General features: G+C 38.2%; 1 protein-coding gene across 4 annotated transcripts; it reads left to right on the top strand.

The window, feature by feature from the left end:
- The first annotated feature begins 4,523 nt into the window (after positions 1-4,523).
- Positions 4,524-21,040, top strand: elavl3 (ELAV like neuron-specific RNA binding protein 3). 4 transcript variants are annotated; one of them, XM_083524573.1, is made up of 7 exons: positions 4,524-4,973; positions 10,349-10,565; positions 10,998-11,101; positions 13,730-13,883; positions 14,101-14,326; positions 14,687-14,725; positions 15,464-21,040. In XM_083524573.1, exons 1-7 carry the CDS (start codon positions 4,965-4,967, stop codon positions 15,810-15,812), a joined length of 1,098 nt encoding a protein of 365 aa, XP_083380699.1. In that variant the 5' UTR covers positions 4,524-4,964; the 3' UTR covers positions 15,813-21,040. The 4 variants fall into 4 exon arrangements, with proteins under 4 accessions (XP_083380699.1, XP_083380700.1, XP_083380701.1 ...); XM_083524574.1 differs by having other exon boundaries at positions 4,525-4,973; positions 15,485-21,040; XM_083524575.1 differs by lacking the exon at positions 14,687-14,725 and having other exon boundaries at positions 4,525-4,973.
- The last annotated feature ends 28 nt before the right edge of the window (positions 21,041-21,068 follow it).

Genomic DNA, 21,068 nt, shown 5'->3' with positions numbered 1-21,068 from the left:
TGTTTCTGCAGCACAACACTGCCTTCATTATGGTTTTTTTTTTTTGGTCTGTTACATAACAGGAAACTTTCCTTCCTGACAAATAAGCATTTTTGTAACAGTTTGTTTGTATAAAAGTAATGTTTAAAAATTGAATTTGTTTTACTGACTCACTAATGCACAAATTTACAAAATTGGACAATTGCACAATGCACAGTACTTTAAATGTTGTACGTATAGATGAATACACACACACACACACACACACACACACACACACACACACACACATAATAATGTGCGTAATAATGTAGTAATGATGTAGTATAATACAGTATTATAATATTATACATATATTATAACATACATACATATACAATATTATATCAACATTAATAATAATGTAATATTTAATATACATATTTACAAAATGAAACGATTGCACAGTAGTCTCTCTTTCTTTTTCTCTCTCTCTCTCTCTCTCTCTCTCTCTCTCTCTCTCTCTCTCTCTCTCTCTCTCTCTCTCAGTAGTCTTCTAACCTTCCTTTTTTTCAAATAAAAAAAATAATTTTTATAACTAGATTACTACAACATTATTGTAGTATGAAACATTACTACATTATTACACACACACATATATATATATATATTTATACACAGTACAGACCAAAAGTTTGGACACACCTTCTCATTCAAAGAGTTTTCTTTATTTTCATGACTATGAAAATTGTAGATTCACACTGAAGGCATCAAAACTATGAATTAACACATGTGGAATTATATATGGAATTATATACATAACAAAAAAGTGTGAAACAACTGAAAAATGTCATATTGTAGGTTCTTCAAAGTAGCCACCTTTTGCTTTGATTACTGCTTTGCACACTCTTGGCATTCTCTTGATGAGCTTCAAGAGGTAGTCACCTGAAATGTTCTTCCAACAGTCTTGAAGGAGTTCCCCGAGAGATGCTTGGCACTTGTTGGCCCTTTTGCCTTCACTCTGCGGTCCAGCTCACCCCTAAACCATCTCGATTGGGTTCAGGTCCGGTGACTGTGGAGGTCAGGTCATCTGGCACAGCACCCCATCACTCTCCTTCTTGGTCAAATAGCCCTTGATGCCTTTAGTGTGACTCTACAATTTTCATAGTCATGAAAATAAAGAAAACTCTTTGATTGAAAAGGTGTGTCCAAACTTTTGGTCTGTACTGTATATATATATATATATATATATATATATATATATATATATATATATATATATATATATATATATATATATATATATATATATATATATATATTTGTGTGTGTGTGTGTGTGTGTGTGTGTGTGTGTGTGTGTGTGTGTGTGTGTGTGTGTGTGTAATAATGTAGTAATGATCTAGTTATGAAAATTATATGTATTAATAATAACAATAACAATAACAACATTAAGAAATAATAATATAATATTTAATGTACATATTTACAAAATTACAGAATTAAACAGTAGTCTCTCTCTCTCTCTCTCTCTCTCTCTCTCTCTCTCTGTGTCTCTCTCTACATGTTCTACAGTCTGAGGATTTTTCATCCAACTGAACATTTATGTTCATTCAACATTTTGCACGTCTTGCACAATCTTGATCCTTAATGATACATGTACACACAAACTGATCTGGAAGCTTAAACTAAAAGTCTGTTTATCCCCAGAGTAAAAAAAAAGAAGGAGAAAACCAATTTAATTAAAAACATAGAGAAGCATTCTTGCAGTTTGCCTAGTGCCCCCAAATCACTAATTCTGCTTTTGACTAAATGTTTTGTGCTCTACAGTATAATAGTGCATTTTATGATTTATAGAAATAACACACAATGTCTCATTTTTTTATCCAAGAATCCAGATAAAATCTTATAAGGCATGTATATAAATATTTTAACCACATAAACTATTTAGTATTTTATTATATATATTTTTCCTCAGATTCTTATTAGATCTTATTGGTAAAATATTTCTTTAAAGCTTGGAGCTCAAGTGTCCTTCAGTGAACAGTTGATAACCTCAACAATGATAAAACTAAAATAAATGGATATTCACTGTGAAAACTTGGATCAGGATGGGTTTCCCTTTCTTTTCCTCTCAAGGTTTCTTCCTCATATCATCACAGAGAGTTTTTCTCTCACCACCGCCACCACTGACTCAGTGATTAAGAATAACCTTATCTGGACAAATGTATGAATTTAAAATGTATACTTTATTTTTGCAAAGCTGCTTTGTGTGGAATGGAATTTGGATGGAATGGAATTAAATTACACAGTGTATAAACATTCTCACACAAGAAAGCCTGCAGTGTCCTGTATAGCATATTAATGAACAATATGATCATTAAATATCACTGACATTATTTAACTATATTTGTTGTAATAAACTGGAGGACAGAGGTCACTCAGCAGATAAGACTTTAGAGGACTGAGTGGAAAGGTTGAATTTGAATCCTGATACTGAGCAGCATCGCAAGTGCGTCCTTCAGTAACTCTCTTATCTGCTCAACAAAATCATTTGCCTGATGATTTCAAGTGCGACCGAGGACTGAAGGCCTGTTAGTTGTTCAAATTTTTTGTTAATATCGAATATCTGACAAATTCGGATTTTAAAAGGGAAAATCTCAGGAAATGCTTGTGCAAAAACATTTGTAATTGGAGCAAACATATTTACATTTTTATTAAATTTAATTTAACAATTGAACCCCATTTTAATACATTTAAATTGCTTTTTGATTGCTGAGTGTATTACCATTAGTTATATATTTAATGCAATTAAATGTAGCAATAAAAGTAATGCTTGTACTTCAGAGTTTAAATAACTGAAGAGTTAAAAAATATTAATGTCCATATCACAAAAAGCTCTTTATCCAGAAAGAACCTGATAATTCTAGAAATTGCACTAAATATCTAGTATTATTATCAGTCTAATATCAGCATCAGAATTAGATCAGATACTGAAAAAAAATGGCACATTACATCATATAACAAATAGTAAAGTATTTACATATAAAGAAATCAGTTTTTCAGTTGGTAGCACTGATTTGATAAAATATTTGTATATAATAATAACTGTATTAATTATAAGTGATTTTCTTTTAGGTAAAAAAACTTTAAAGCTACTACTTATAGCAGTAACGTCGCGTTACTTTGATTTAAAATGTGAACGAATCAATAAAATAAAAAACTATAGCATGATGGTGTATTTTATGAATGTCACATATACTTGAACCTCTATTGGGAAGTGGTAGCTCAGTGGTTAAGATGGTGGATCTGAAAGGACTGTTTGGAAGGTCCTAAGTTCAAATCCCAGCACCACTAGGTTCTTGAGCAAGGTCCTTCATCTTTAACTGCTCATTTGTATAAATGAGATCACTGTAATGCGTTCTGGAAAAGGGCATCTGAAGAATGCCATAAATATAAATTCTGCTGAGGAATCATTACTTTGATGAAAGCTTTATTGTGCTATTTCATCACCATAATTCAAAATCCCCCCAAAACAACCCACACAACACAACATACTGATTACCAAAGGCCTCAGTGAGATCATCTGAAACCAACAACACTGTGATCTTCAGGAAGAAACCCAAACCTAGATGATGAGTCACATGTAACAAACCTCGTTTCTGATCACAACACATCATCAAATAGTGTCATCTGGATTGCTCAATTGTCTAAATATATGGTTTAAGCAACCCTATTAGTCACTGCGATGCATTTTATATATATATATATATATATATATATATATATATATATATATATATATATATATATATATATATATATATATATATATATATATTATATTTTCTATAACTAAGCTGTTTCATGCAGGAAGTTAGTGTGATTTCACTTAAATGCATGCAAAAGTGCACTTTTATCCTTTCTTTCCCAACAAAAACACTACTAAAAAACCCATTAATATTAGCTCACTGACCAAAGTAGCAGTTTAGGAATACGGGGCAAAGGCATAACATTATTCTGATATCTGAACAGAGAAACTCTGCTCCGTTTTCCTATTCGTTCGTCATTTATAAATCACTAGAAATGTGCTCTTGAAATTGCCAAGCCCAAGGACATGGCATGAGGTGAGGCTTGTAGATAGGATGGTGTGATGAGTTTGATGGTGTGGGTGGTGAGTGAATAGAAAAAACGGAATGGAAGAAAGAGTTAGAGGAAAGAGAGAAAAAGAGGAGACATGGCTCCTGCCTTTCTGCACCCATCTGTTCTGATGGTGCAGGTGGAGCTCTATTCACCCATCTCTGCATGTGTGTGTGGAGTAGGAGGGGGTTGGGGGAAGAGGGTGGGGGTGGGGGTGGGAGCAGGAAGAAAAGGGAGGGCAGAGAGAAGAAGTGAAGAGATGAAGGGGTGGGAGGTGGAGGGGGGCTCCTGGTGATCTCTCCTGAAGGGGATAATAGGAGAGCGACGCATTGCAATGGCTGCCGTGTAGTGCCCTCCCTACCCAATTAGCCAATCAGCGGTCGCCTCTGACTGGCAGAAGGACACATAAAAGAAGAACATTGCAGCAGAGGCACAGAAGGAGACTGTGAAGAGCTGGGAAATACACATACACACTAGCACACACGCACAACAACAGAACCAGAACACCCTCCTCTGGACACACCCTACTGGGGATCACTGCTTCTCTTCTCTTTTTTTTTTTTTTTTTCATTTCTGAACCATCGCCCACGCCGCACAGGGAGAAATCTCTCTCATCCTCATCATCATCCTGAAGAAAATCCCTTTCTCCTCATTTTCACTCTGCTTGAGGACACCTACAATCACACGGGCTGAGAATCCCTGAAGACGAGTTCTTTTTTTTTCCTTTTTCTTTTTTTTTCTTTTCATTCCGGAAAGCGACGCATTCATTCAAGCCATACGTTACAAAGACCAGAGTAAACCCTCCAGCAAGCCCCGGAGAAGACCTGCACATCGAAGGAACTAGATCACTATCATCTTCGTACAAGAATGGTTACTGTACGTATATATATATATATATAAATATATCTTATCTTTTATTTTTTGGTCTTTCTCACGCCAGCTATTTGAACAATACAAAAATTTTAGCATTATCAGCTCTCGAATCCTCAAGCCCTTTGCAAGACTTTGAAATGGTGAATATTTTCAAGGTTTTAAATTGGCATCCCACTCGGATTAATCTCATTTGTATAGGCGGCTTTGTATATTAATATAATATCGAGGAAAATGTGGCCTTTTGCTCACTGACATTCCCTTAAAGCGGATTGTGTAAACAAGATTAACGAGCAGTGGCGGATTTCAGAAACGTGATCCATGGATGCGCAACACTCCAGCTTGCGCTCGCGACACTTTCTGGTGAAGCATCCCGTCCTGTTATTTATTTACTGTTTTTTTTTCTTTGGTTTATACAGATTATTGTTTAGATGGATATCATTTGAAATTCCTTCATGTAATTTTTTTTTTTACTTCGCTAATGACATTTGATCCCATAGTAGACACGGCTCAGTGGCCATTCCGCAAGAGCAGGGAGAGGAGAGATGTGCTGAAAAGGCAGAAGGGCGTTGGGTGCGAGGCCGCACAGTACCGCATTACCGTGAGCGGGGCGAGAGGAGGACATTTCTGAGACAAAACACAAATTGTGTGCATTCGCCGACCAGAGAGAGAGAGAGAGAAAGAGAGAGAGAGAGAGAGAGAAAGAGAGAGAGAGAGAGAAGCTCAAAGAAAAGGGTCGAGTCACTCAGAGGAAAGGAGGGGGGTTTTACGCATCCGTTGCCTCGGATAGAATCAGACGTTTCAAAATTCCTAAAGCGCTTTCCGTTGCGATGCAGGGGCAATAAATATCCAGGAGCACGAGACAAACAAGAACCGGTGCAGAATTTTAAATATTAGGGTTTTTTTTTGTTGTTGTTATTGTGGATGATCTGATTGAGAAATGTGTGCAATATGGACAGGCCCTGAGTGCGAGCATTTTGGGCGTGGCTTCTTCTTGTTCTATCTCGAAGACGACGGCACGCGCTGGCAGCGCCTGCACAAATCTCAGTCCTGACTGAGCAGATATACGAACTGATCTCATACATAATGCATGCTCAGTGTGATCTTTTCCAGCTTCACCCTTAGCAGTGTGAAGACTCTTGGGCTGCGCATTGTACAAATAAAATGACCCCTTTTGGACAACAGTCTGCCTTTTTGTTTGGGTTTACAAATAATAAATAAATGATATGATGTTATCGGTTATGCCTGATTGAAAGGTTGGTTGCACGTGGAACGGTTTGTGAAGAGCCTGATTATAGAGGTGTCTATGTTAAGAGGGTGGGCCTGGGCCACCCCAGTGACAGTACAGGTTGTTAGCTCTAGCCTAGCATCCTGACTGAGGTCGGTACGCTGTTATTAACCTACAAAAGACCGCTCGTGCTTCGGTAGAAACCCATTCACTCTTTAGACCCGGGTTTGAACACTTTTCACATTCAAAATGTTTTTACCTGTCCAGAGCAATGATCAGCAATGTGTTTATGTTGAAATCAGAGCTCTACAGTCCTCAGTGATCCTTCTGTACTGCAGTGCCAAGCAAATCGAAAGCGTCGAGTCAGATAACCTTCTCTTACACATTTCAAGGACAAGGACATAGTAAGAGAAGCATAGCACAACACACAGACAGACAGGACACAAGCTCAGCGCAAAAAGTATACTGTTACATCTACAGTGGGTGAGGTTTTAAATGGAGAACGTCCACAGATCCGACAGGGACGTGTCAGACAAAACACATCCTATATGACAAACACTGTTAGGAATAATAATTTTCCAAATTAGAAAACCGTGATTTTTTTTGCATGCAATAATATATATAGTAATATTCATGTGAGTGTCACTGAGACTCTTGATTTAAAAAAAAAAAAAAAAAAAAGGTAAAGTTGTGGTGCTCATTGTTCCCGGAAAGGCCCGCAACACAAAGCGCTAGTGTTTACATTAATATTCATAGCGCTGCCGAGGCCTGCGAGCGCGAGGAGGAACGGGTGGCTCTTTTGTTCGCGCGTGTCAATACGTTTATTCAGCGCAAAAGGGGCTCGCTTTTTATGAATGCCTAAAGAGCGCACAGATCCCTGTTCAATCAAAACCGAGAGGGGATAACGATTTAAGCGATTCCAGTAGAGGCACCAAATTAGGCTGCGAAGGTTTTTATCTTATTCTATTCTATTCGTTTGTTTATTTATTTAAGCAATTTTTAAAAACTCGGCTTTGAGTTTACACAGAGCCTCAGTGCCGAGTCTGTTTCAGCACTCTGGATAGAGACAGGATGCTATCCTGACCTACTACACAATCTCCACCATCATGAAACATGTCTGTTCAGTTTTCCCTCATACCGCAGAAAATTGCATTTGGTTTACACTTGGCTTGCATGAAGGTGCAAAGGCTCGCTGTGGAAATTTGTTTATATTCTTGAAAATCTTTTTTTGATATGTTAAACAGACTACAAATTTGATATATTCGACCGGATGAAATTCGAAAGCGAACTGATCTGTGTGGCATTTGATAATGATGATGCATGTTTCCTGGTGTCCTGTAGCTCTCCAGCTGCCACTGTGATCCTTTAAGCTGCACTGAGAACGTGGATAAGGCCTTTTGTTTAGAATAATCCTGTAATTGGAGTTACTGAGACGACTTGTAATAGCGATCTAAGCTTTCACTTGTTTCATTGAGATTTTGAAAACGAGGAATTTCTCTTGCTATTTTATTAAATATTTTTTCAGGAAAGTGCTGAGGCACTGGGTCTGTTTATTATGCTGTAGTTTCCGTCCAAACACACCTAATTAATGACTTCAAAACAATGACTAAATCTAAATCTGTTTGGTCAGTCACAGCATTGTAATAACAAAGGCAGACATTGTCAGAAAATGGCTTCCTGTTAGCAAAAAGACGACATGGAAATGACATCACAGATCTTCATTTGTAAATTTTACACGTGATTTAAAATGAGAGTTGTTTTTACCCAATCAGATGTTGGTGTACATCCTCCCACATTTCAGTAAGAACTCACATTGAGACATTACTTGGGAAATCACAGTTTTTCTAAAATGAAGTGCAATTCCGACACCGTGCAAGTTGTTCTCACATCTAAAGATATAAGACAGATTTCAATTAGCCTATAAACTTTAAGTATGCCTCCATATGATAATAATAATTCAGCTCTGATATCCTTTTAATTGTTGATAATGAATATTTTGGTTTTATTTCTCAGATGAATGGGAGAAAAGGTGCAAGGTGGTCATATGGCCAAGTTTGCATTGGGTGAACATTGTCTTAGAAATAGAAAAGTCAAAGATAAATGAAAAACAAGTGAAGCCAGTTGTTATTTTGAATAATGTGTTTTGTTAATACATGGTCAGTGACCCTTGAGAAACTTCAGGTAAGCCTGAAGGAATGCCGGTTCCTGAGGAATGCCATGTCAGCGCTTGGTACTCAAACTTCAGCTTGGATGAATTGCAGTAGACTTGTCTATGTGAATCAGGTGTTTTTAGATTAAACGATTTTTTTCTTCATCTTTCTCCACTTTGTTTTGGCAACAGCAAGGGCCTAAGGGCAGAAAAAGCTGCCTGCACATTATGCAGCATTTTGCATTCATTGCCAGCGATTGGCGCCTGCCATGGGAAGGTTTATTTCAGTCTAGTCCAACCTCGTTCCAATCCTGTAGCTTTGCTTGTAGGAGTCCTGGTAGTGTCTACGAGTGTAAAATATTTCTGGATTTAAAATAACTTTTAGACAGAGAAAGGTGATATTCAGAGGTCAGCAAGATTTTTCATCATGTTGAGCCAGCAGTTCTGCCTAGTTCCATGTTTGCAGAGGTTTATTTTCGGCTGTAATAACCCACTCACATCTGCTGATGTGTTCTCCTTGTCAGGGTTAATTTGCCTGAGATCTATCTATCTATCTATATATTTATGTCAGCAACAGAAGTCTTACTTTATTTATCCATTATGAACAGTAATTTTAAATGGACATAACCAGACTAATTTGCATTCCTTTTTCCACAATAAACACTGATAAACACAAATTAGAATATACATCCATGCACACATAAACACGGTGCTAAAAGTCATGAAAGCCAGCCGATAGCAACTGTTGTCAAGCAGCTGTTACCTGGGCAACCTGAATAGAGGTAAGACTCAAGTCGAGAAGAAATGATTCCATGGGGGGAAAGTGTTCGAGATGGATTAGAGGAAAATGGAAAGGGAAAAACAATGGACCACGCCTACATGGAGGAAAAAGTCATCATGCAGTGGTGAAGGGCGGTGCACTGTGCAGAAGGGCGGTGGTCTGATGGAGTCTGATGCCAGTTAAGTCAGTCAGATCTACCGTTTTTTTTATTTTTTTATGAAGACATGCTTTCAAAAGGAGTCTAATGAACTGGTAATGAAGGGAAACCAATAGAGCAATAACTGATCGTTCATCCTGTTGATACAGATGATCATATAGAATGCAGATAATTAAGTGTGTGAGCCTACCGGTTTCACCTCAGGAGTTTTGGTGTGAAAAGAAGTTAGATCTAGAGATCACAAAATATTCTCTACTGAACCATTCTCAAGGCCAAGCAATACTCCAGAACAGGAAAAAAAAAAAATCATGCAATTCATAAAAACTATTAAAAAGACACAAATTTGTCATATGACAATGAAAAAAGTGAAAAAAAAAGAAAAAAAAATAGCAGTATATAATATTTCCCACCAGTGACAAAGTAATAGAATGGAGTGAATAAAATGAATTAGCACTGACCAGGCTACATCTGCTCTTTGAAAATTCCCCACAGGCTAAATTAAGCAACATTGTGTTGTCCGGAGCAACAGACAAACCACAGTAGACATGTGTACATCCACACACACACACACACACACACACACACACACACACACACACACACACACACACACACACACACACACACACACACACACACAATAATGGCACACTTCCATTACACACAGTATGTTTACTATTAGCAGCTCAAACTTTGCAAAGCCTCCAAATTTATCTTCATATGTCACCAGTTCGAGCGTCTACAGCGCAGGATGTCACTTTCGCATCCTTCAGACATCTGACTACTAATGTAACACTGTTTCACCCTTTCTAGAGAAACAGCAGGCAGGGTACCAATCACCAAATTATCTACAGTTCTTGGAGCAAAAAGCAAGACTGGACAAACAAAATATCCAAATATAGATGAGATGAAGAAGTTGTTGAATATTGTTTTTAAGTTTCTCCAGTGTTCACACACTGACAGTAGCGAGGACAATTCCACCTACACAGTCACACATACATATATACACACACACACACAAAATATAGCATCTGAATATCTCTCCGGATTTCTTTTCTCTGCACAGATAATCAGCACCATGGAAACTCAGGTGTCCAACGGTCCGAGCGGAACCAGCATGCCTAACGGCCCGGTCATTAGCACCAACGGAGCCACAGATGATAGCAAGACCAACCTGATCGTCAACTACCTGCCTCAAAACATGACCCAGGAGGAGTTCAAGAGCCTATTTGGCAGCATCGGAGAGATCGAGTCCTGCAAGCTGGTCAGAGACAAAATCACAGGTGATGCAAGCTCACTATAAGATCATGAGAAGATTCGAAATGATAATATTGTATTCAAACAATGCATTTAATTTAAAGCATTTTTCCACAGTCCTATCGAAATATAGTAGTTAAATCTGGAATTGTAAACGGTTCTTCTGCCCTTCCTAAAGGTTCCATGTAAAATCCTGAAAAATTAAGCGTTTTTCAAGAAAAGAAGGAAAGAAACACCCCCATAGAGGAACAAGCTTTAAACATCCTATGAGCATTTTCTCTGAGAGACTACCTACCTATTTAGAATCATATTTTAGCAACATTTTTGCACACCACAATGTATAACAGCATAGCATATCATTCATGGATTACTATTACATAATTAGAATTATTACAGATATTTATTGTACATAATCCCTCTTTTCAAGCAACATCTCACTGTATTCTGTTACGTTACAGGTCAGAGTTTGGGCTACGGCTTTGTAAACTATGTTGACCCAAATGACGCCGACAAGGCCATCAACACGCTCAACGGTCTCAAACTGCAGACAAAAACAATCAAGGTAAGAGCACCTTGACCCCACGCTCCTGCATCATCGCACTGACAGAAGGGTCGCAGAGCAAGCAAGAGCAAAGAAGAAAAAGTGAGGAAGTGACAGACGGGACAGAGGGAAAGGTGGAGAAAGGGTGGGACCCAGGGCATGGAAGGCAACAGCAGGCACAAAGAGAGCAGAAGAAAGGAAAGAGGGAGCGGCAACAGCAGAGGTCAGAAAGCAAGGGGGCTGTGTGCAAAGGTGATTGTGATGGAAATGTAATCAGGGAGGTGCAGTGCATGGCATTTGGGAGTGGGGGGTGCTGAATCAGTGCAGGAAGCCCCATCTGCCTCCAATCTTGGCTAATTAGGGCCTTCTTTGTCTCCAAATTCAGCAGGGGATAGGGCGAAAGGCTTCTACTAAGTAGAAGGAGGGGTTTAGAGGAAAGAAATTAAACAATTCAGCTTGGTTTAACCCCACCTGATCAGCAGATCAAAGATTGTGTCAAAGTGCAAACCAAGAGAGAGTGGCATTGAAAAAAAGAACATCGGACCCATGTATTTTTATTATTTCACATTATTCACATTATTTTACAATTCACAAATTACATACAAATGTCATTTACATAAACACGGTTATATACTATCGCACCGTGCTAATCGCCTTCCTTAGGAAGGTGCTCCACATTGCATCATTCTTTTTGAATGTTTTATGGCATTTGTTTAAACTCAAATCTATATTTTTATAATAAAATTGAATTGCGCTTTCCCGCCAGATTTCCCTGATTCATCATATTTGTGCTTAGTGCATCCGAATCCTTAATCTGAGCAAATGTCATATTTTCCATGTCAAAAAGGCATTGCTAGAGAGATGAGAGGACTTGGGAGGAGGAAAAGGAGGAGCAGGAGCAAAGGCTAGAGGAGGCAGCGTTGCGAGCAGAATGCCAATGACAGGATTAGAGGCCATATGGGCTGCAGGCACCATCTGTAGTGTGGGAGAGATAGGGAGAGGGTTAATTATAGGGCAGAATCCAGTCTTCTAATAAAACACTCTGCCCCGCCCTTCCAGACTGCAGCCCAATCTCCACCATACACTCACCCACTCGCTGAACAATAACGCCCCAGACCCCAACAATACAGCTGCTTAGTCATACTCACCCCCCAACATGTATACATGCACAGATGATGCAGGCATGGAGCCTACGCCATTCACACCCAGCTAGCAATTAGCCTTAGTGTTCTACAGTACACATGTGGGAATATAAAGAATATAAAGAAATGACGGGGAATATAAAGAAATGAATCGATATATATATATCGATTCATTTCTTTATATTCCCCGTCATTTCTTTATATTCTTTATCAAGAGAAAAACTAAATGCTCAAGGCGCTTAAATGTTACCATTAAAAGCAAAATATGTTTAAAAATGCCCAAAATGTAAGTTTTATATCTCAACACACAGGCTCACATCATACAGTTAAACTGAAGCACAATTTATACAGTGGAAAAGAAATGTGCATGTCAGATTTAAGGAGTATTTTGGGAGGACAAGAGCTGAGTTAGTGAGTGTTCATGGATTCATGGATTCTGGACATATTGCAAGCTGTTTACTTGGTTTGTTGGTTGCCAGAGGAGCAATATCCCCTTGAGGGACAAGACAAAGAAAGGAGGGAGGAGAGGGAGGGGACGATTTCTCTATCACACAAAAACACACACTCTCACACTGCTACCATCAATCACATTCATTCTCTGTCAGCCCCAAATTCATCAATAAATACAAACCCGTGGCAAATGAAAGGAAGGTTTAGCTGAGCCACCATAGGAGCTTTAATAGCCTTATTAAAGACTATTAAAGAGATTTATCTGGAACAGAACTAGAGGGATGAATATCATTCTTCAAAAATGATATTTGCTCAGCTACTGTTTGTTAGTGGTGATTGGGAAAAAATTTGTCAATTTAAAATCAAAATGCGGTCAAATGGGTTGTGATACGGTAATGATACATTGCGTAGGACATTTGCATAGGAATTGACATTATTTCATTGTTGGGACAGAATCAGATTGTATTGATTTGCAGTGACCCTCAGCATTAAGGGGACAAGTGGAACCAATCCATGCAGACAAACGCCATCCCCACAACACCAGTTTTTCTTGAATTTTTCACTATAAATTTTCTGAGCAATTCTATAATCAGACACTGTATACACAGATATATGATTTCAAATTCAGTTTATACACTACACTTATTTGTAAACTTTTTATGCCTTAACATTTTGTTAAAAAAAAAAAAAAATGCTGGAAAATATGAAATTCTCATCATCATCATCATCATCTTCACTGGAGAAGTAAGGACTCTATATTTATATGTCTATAAGGACAGGAATGGATTTGTAGAGACCAAAGGAACTAAATTTAGAAGGCATTTTGCTGGAGTGCTTAATATGGGTACTAGAGCATGTTTGCTTAAGAGCATTGGATGTGAAGAATTGAAGAAAGAGAAAGAAAGGGAATTGGGCAGATGGAAATCTTCTGAACCCAGGAGGGAACACATACGTACCTACTGTGTGCGAAGACAATAATGACACTAAAAGGCAAATTGTATTTCCTCATCTTTTAATATTTTACTGAAGGCTCTTAAAGAAATATGTTGTGTTTTAGGTTTCGTATGCCAGACCCAGTTCGGCCTCGATCCGTGATGCTAATCTCTATGTGAGCGGACTGCCTAAGACCATGAGCCAGAAGGACATGGAGCAACTATTCTCCCAGTATGGCCGTATCATCACCTCCCGCATCCTGGTGGACCAGGTCACAGGTACAGCCTAACCCTAACCCTTTTTCTACATTCCTGCAAAACCTGTATAGAAATGCAGCTCTGTGATTATGTATGTGATCATGACTAATAATAAAAGACATCTATTAGAGAGCAATTAGAATTGAACACAAGAAATTATGGGTGGAAAAATGTCGAATTTGCTTCTATGTGAAGAACGCATATACTGTACATTACATTGTTTTGCATTTTGGCACAGGCATATCACGAGGAGTGGGCTTTATACGCTTTGACAAGAGAAATGAGGCTGAGGAGGCCATCAAGGGCCTAAATGGCCAAAAGCCACTGGGCGCTGCTGAGCCAATCACTGTCAAGTTTGCCAACAACCCAAGCCAGAAGACAGGCCAGGCACTGCTCACCCAACTGTACCAGACCGCAGCCCGCCGTTATACAGGTCCCCTGCACCACCAAACTCAGCGGTTCAGGTACTGCCTGCCACCTATTACCTATCTCTGCTCCTCTCTGCTGGCATTTTGTTTAAAATGCAGTACTGTCATGCCTTTAGAGGGAACAAAGGACAACAATATAACCAACAAAGCTCTCGATATTGAGTTACAATATAGATTTTATCCAACACGTAACATGCAGTACATTTAATCCTACACCAGGGGGCCCTGGAAGTACTGCACAAGTGGATGAGTCCTATATGGTGACAGGTTAAAGACTATGTAGTGCTCCCTCTAGTGGCCGCACAGGCTGCATGTTAAATGAAAACCCTGTTCTCTGGTTTGTCAGATCCTGCCACTAATGTCTCCACCTACTTCACTCTCCCTCTTGCATTGCAGACTCGACAATTTACTAAACGCCACCTACGGAGTCAAGAGGTAATTTCCAAAAGAGGTGTCTTTTTCAAAAGCATCCATGCCAACAACAGCCTCAAACAAAGTGACCGGAATGCCCCCTGCTGAATTAAGCTTGAATTAGGTGATTTGCAATGCAAAATCGCACTCCATAGCCACCATAATCTATAAATACTAAAGGGCGAAGCAAAAAAAAAAAAAAAAAACCTCGACATTGTGGCACAGCAGGACATTCTGGAATGGCTTTGTTGAATCTTTTTTTTTTCTTCTTCTTTTGGTTAATTACTCGATTGAACTGATTAGTATCTATTTTTTATTGAACTAACATTTAATTTCTTTTCAGTTTCAGTTGCTTTAATGTCCATTTTTTCCACCAGCATGGACATACCAGATTCCGTTTGCGTCTCTTCTGTTGGCTCCAGTTTTGTTGATTTGTTTCTTGTTCGCTTTCATCCCTCTCTAGGTTTCTGTGTTTTCCTCAGTATTGTGAAATTTCTGTTGAACATCGTAATTCCTGTGTCCTGTTTCTACAGAGGCTTTGGTCACCAGGGAATATGACTAAAATACTCAGAGAATGTGGGCTAACATGTTTTAGAGAGTAAAGCAGTTTTTTTTTTTTTTTTCCTTTCCTTAGCTGGGGTAGTGGAGATGAGGATTGGCTGTCAAGCCCTGAAGGCATAGCTAACAAATGGCAAGGGAGCATGAACGTAAAAAATTGTGAAGTGCATGTGGCATGGAACTTCAGAATGACACCCATGGTAGTTGTCCATCTCTCCTCCCCAGGTTTTCTCCCATCACCATCGACAGTATGACCACCCTGGCGGGCGTGAACTTGACGGGGCCCACTGGCGCTGGATGGTGCATCTTTGTTTACAACCTTTCTCCTGAGGCTGATGAGAGTGTCCTGTGGCAGCTGTTTGGGCCGTTCGGTGCTGTCACCAATGTCAAGGTCATCCGCGACTTCACTACCAACAAATGCAAGGGCTTTGGCTTTGTCACCATGACCAACTATGATGAGGCGGCTATGGCCATCGCCAGCCTTAATGGCTACCGCCTCGGTGACCGAGTGCTGCAGGTCTCTTTCAAGACCAGCAAGCAGCACAAGGCTTAAAGAAGAAAGGTGTGGCCTGGCCATTACCACCCCTTTTATCCCAAAGGGGAAAGGGGGCACTAAGCTTCCCTGCACATTCACTCAACATGGGCCTGGACTGAGTCTCTCTTTGACACACATTTATCACACATATTACACTTAAATATTACACACACACACACACACACACACACACACACACACACACACACACACACACACACACACACACACACATCTAGCCAGAGTCTCCAAAAATGACAAACACGTGAGTTTTTTTGGTTTCTCATGCGAACCCTTCCCTACATTTGCCTGGATTGAATTAGTAGAGGTGGCTACATGGTGAGTGGGTGGGATTGTTTTTGCGAGGGACACAGTTTTAATGAATGTGACGCAGAATGTGTGTTAAGTGCTTCGGTTTAATTCAGGCAAATTAGAAGCAACACTGAACAAAAATCGATCTTTATGCATATGCATATATATATATATATATATATATATATATATATATATATATATATATATATATATATATATATATATATATATATATATAAAACCTACCCAAATTCTTGCCCCAGTAACTCTTCTGTATTTATGGAGAGCATGTAGTCTCTTTTTTACACTTGGGCATTTTAAATCAGTGGAATTTTTTTTTAGATTTAAGAAGAAAAAAAAATAAAAACAGTGTTCTCTCATAAATATATATAAATACATATATATTATTATATAACTATATATTCAATATTTAAGGTGGTTATAATAGCCAAGTATGTAAGCATTTTCTAGAACTTTTATTACGGTTTCCTGGCTTCACCTACGGTTACATTCTAGCTTTAGGGCGCTGTACCGACCCTCCATTAAAGGTCCGATCCAACAGCTAGTTTAATAATGTGCATATCAGCACCCACAAGTCTGAGGAATATTCAAAGGTCTTCATAGTCACTTCACTATAGACACAACAAGGCATCAGAAACCCAATTACAAATACAAGCCAAAACACACACACACACACTTCTTTCGATATAACGAATGCAGCAAAGATGATAAAGTAACCTGAAGCAAAACGTCCCTGTATTTTTCCACTCTAGTTTGTATAGTTTGAAACAGCTGTCATTGGGAGCAGTCTGGCAGTGTTGTACATGGTGATGGCGTATGCAAAATTCTTTTCGGGGAAAAAAACAAACAAACAACAAAAAACAAGAGGTACGTCTAGAATCACTTTGCACTATAAATAAGCTTGACAAGCAAATTAATATAGAAATTTTTAAAAATAATCTAATTTCCTAAGAAGGCCATTGGCTGTCTTAATTTCTCTTTGGAAACACTTTTTTAAAAAGCTGATGTCTAAAGTATGACATTGTGAGAATTACAGAGAGAAGGGTTTAGTAGTCGCTACCCTTCTCCGATGCAACCCAATCACTCATTCTTATCTCTCAAACTGATGAACTTCACACTCCTAACCAGTTTTCATGCAAACACAGACCATCAATGCCTCCAACTCTAGGAAACTAGGATACTCTGTATCTAACAGCCATTTGAAGGCGGGGCCACCTGATCAGCCCAATGATCAGCACTTCATTCACCTCCACTGAATATTTATTAATCCCCTTTAAAAAAAAAAAGAAAAAAGAAAAAAAAAAAAAAGCACTGAATGACTATGCCCACAACGCTACCAGAAAGTCGAATGCCCATAAAAAAAAAAAAAAACTGTTCCAGGGAGAGACGTTGCTGTAAAAAAAAAAAAAAAAAAAAAAAGAACGACAGATGAGAATTTAACATGAAAGAGAAGGGTTTAAAAAAAAAAAATGTGCATTTAAACCGAATGACATTTTGCTTTTTCTTGATAACGCTGTGTTAGCCAAAGAGGACAATGATCTCTTTGAAAATATGGATTACATTAGAGATTAATATATTTTTATATCTACAGAAGAAAAAAAAAACAAGACCTTGTGCAACATTTTTACAGATTCTTAAAGCGTGGAAAAAAAAAAAACCTTTGGGACACACCGCATGGCTTTTATTTTTCCGACTTTTCAGCTTTTAGGGGAGAGAGCGCCTGACTCTCTGCGGTGTCTGGGAGGGGACTGAAGTGTTGGGGACTTATAAACGTACAGTATGTGCAGTGAAACCATTACATAATTAAAAAAATGAAAAAGTTAAATACAACAAACGACAACAAAAAACAAGCAAACTCGCATTACGCTAAAAATGAATAATCAGACGGATAAATGTACGCATTAGGGGGAAATAAATAAATAAATAAATAAAAAAAAAGAAGCATTTTCTCTGAAGTTGCTTCAGCAGCGGTGCAGTGAAACCTTGTGCTGTAACTAACATAAGGACACTATGAACTAGCTGCAATCTGTTCCACAAAGGCTCGATATCTGCAAACTGATAGTGGCACTTTTTTATATCCAAGCATCTCTTCAAGTTTTAGTTTGCAGATTAGATTCAAAAAGAATCCGTCACCCATCCTTATTATTATTTTCATTTAAACCATGCTCAATGCACCAAAGAATGTATTTTCAATTTGGGATCCATTCCAGCTGCACAGTTCATTCATATAATCTACACATCTTACAACTGGCTGATTATATCCTCCAGTACATCATATCATACCAACAGTACATATTCATTGCCTGCGAAGACAATATTGTTTACTCCAGGTCTAATGGGGGCCTTGCTATCAAATACCTACTGAATTTGGCTTCTTACAAGAAGAGAAATAACACAAATCTGTGGTGATCTCTAGCCCTCCAAGACCTGACCTGCTTTCTAACATCATATCAGCTTTAAACATTGTTTCCTGAAGCTCGGCTCGTTTTTTGCGTTCTATTTAAGCACTAACCGACCTGCCGAGTCACAGCTTTGTCACTGCTCATATCATATATTTCCAGATCACATCTATATGCATATCCATGCATTGTTTCATCGTGTCTCTTGCTGTTTCTCGCTTTGAAATGTCCCCATATCATATCTCAAGGCTTTTTTTTTTTGTTTTGTTTTGTTTGCGTTCACGGCACCATAAAGATGCACACATTTAAAAACTCATGTAAACAAATCCTGGCTAATTTTTCCCACTCTATTAGTTGACAATATGCCAATGTAAAGGCACCAAATACCATGAAATAATGTTGAACCTGCCTTATGAAGTGTTTGACTGCCCTCCACATGTCATGCCAGGGAGGTGAGGGGCAAACCCAGGGCAATTCTTTTTTGCAAAGGAAGTAGCTGGAGAGGGTTTTGGTGCAGAAAAAAAAGTAGAGCCCTTAGTGAGCCCAGAAACCCAGTGTGGATTAGTTCAAACCCCCCCCTTTACAAAACAATATAGTAAAAAGCCAGAAACAATGGCAGAATCACACATACTGCACCGCTTAAGCAACAAAACTACAATAAGAAATCGTTGAAAAAGACAAAAAATTTTTCCTATGGAACAGTAAGTGCAATGTGCTTCGTTTTTATATTGACCGAGAACAAAAGATATATATATTTTTAAAAAAAAGAAATTAAACATCACATTAAAGTGGTTTGCAGAATAGCGAAAAAGGATCAAACGCGATAAACAACGGAGAGAAAGAGAAAGAACAAAAAAAAAGTGTTAACAGATTCATAAAAGGAATCAAACGAACACCAAGAGCTCTGATCTCTGATGACGTTCATTATCCCTTCCGTAGCCCCTGAATTAGTGCTCTGACCATGCATGGTAAAGCAAGCAGCCAGAATGTGGAACAAAATAAAGAGCAATTCTTGAAGATCGTGAAAGGAATACTGTCTAATATTTCATCAGTTTTAGCCCATGTCGATTTCCAAATATCGTTTTTTGATTTCCTGTACTTGATTGATTTCTTTCACATATCAGACTCACATGTTAAACTTAGCGTATTTGTGTCGTTGACGTTGCCATATAGAACATACATGGGTTTGAATATTTCTTTTGGTTGCTTATTGGGTACGATTTATTCTATTTTTCCATTATTTAAAAATTAGTTGCTGTTCCTACAGTGTATGCAGGTTTTAGAATTAGTTAGATTTTTTGATTTCAATCAAACTGTGCTCAGTTGTGTTCGTAAAAGTCTGTGGTAGCTTTCGTTGCAACATAAATAATTTAAACGGAAAAAAAAATTCAATATAGCGCCAACGAACTTGTATTATTTGGGCGACTTTAAGCTTGTAGTTTTAACTTATTGTTAACTTAAAAACTATTTATTCTCATTATTATGATTATTATTATTATTGCCTCGTATAAAAGTATGTTTTGTGTATATTTATGGTTTATTTCATATTTGCAAGTTTAAAAGAACTTTAATTTTGCCAAATGTGGATTACACAGTTTTGTTTTTCGGTTTTGTTTTGTTCGGTTTTTTTTCCCCATTTGTTTTTCCTTTGTGTTTTACTTTCTTTCTAAAAAGGGAACAAATAGAATTAAAAAACAAAAAAAAAAACAGCTTTAGAATTACAATTTGGAAAAGTTCTCCATAGGCAAAGAATGCACTGCTATATTAAACTAACTGAACGTGTAAACATACATGCTGTGTTCTAGATGTTATGCCTTTACTGCCTGTGTTCTGTTTGTCTTGTTCAATGAAAACCTTTTGATTATTTGATCTAATCACAGTCTTGTTTTATCCTGCCACGTTCAGACCCCCTGTGAAAGGGAGGAGGGAGGAAGGAAGGGAGAGAGGGAGTGAAAGCTAGAAAGATAAAAGATGAGGAAGTGGATTGAGGAGACCAATAGTTACTGAAGCTGTGTTTGAGCAGACTCTTTTAGAAGCTCTCAGATTGTTGAAGAGCTGAAGCCTTTATTCATAACTCCAGTAGCAGGCAGTGATGGGAGGGTGGTGGTGGTGGTGGTGGGGGTGGGGGGGTTCGGGGGTCAGTGGTTCCTCTGTTCCTCAACTAATTGTATTTTTGTATCGATTAATTTAGAAAGGGATGCAGAGTTACTTAGCAAATGTTCTTCTTACACCATTTCTCATGGTACAATAATACGAAAACACAAACGGATTAACCACAAAAGCCTCCGACGTCACAGTTTGAGGGCAAAAGTGACAAAAATCTCATAGTTCCAAACACAAACCAAACAACCAACGATGTAACAAAGGAAAAAAAATTTAAATATATCTTTCTGTTTAGTTTAGGATATTTATTACTGGGAATACAGCTGAAAAACGCTTGAGGACTTTTTCATGGAATTATTTAATTATTTGTACTTTACATGCCAGAAAAAATAAAATAAAAGTTGCGAACCCTGGTGTCTTGGTCGTTTTCCCGTCT

The sequence above is a fragment of the Silurus aristotelis genome (assembly GCF_946808225.1).
Source record: "Silurus aristotelis genome assembly, chromosome: 21".
In the NCBI taxonomy this organism is placed as follows: Eukaryota; Metazoa; Chordata; class Actinopteri; order Siluriformes; family Siluridae; genus Silurus; species Silurus aristotelis.
The sequence above is the reverse complement of the archived record's forward strand: the minus strand, read 5'-3'. Positions and strand labels throughout refer to the sequence as shown.

Excerpts from the sequence above, each read along its gene's own strand:
- elavl3 (XM_083524573.1), top strand. Across the intron at positions 13,884-14,100 it reads CCTGGTGGACCAGGTCACAG|GCATATCACGAGGAGTGGGC; the intron begins GTACAGCCTAAC and ends ATTTTGGCACAG. Across the intron at positions 14,327-14,686 it reads CACCAAACTCAGCGGTTCAG|ACTCGACAATTTACTAAACG; the intron begins GTACTGCCTGCC and ends CTTGCATTGCAG.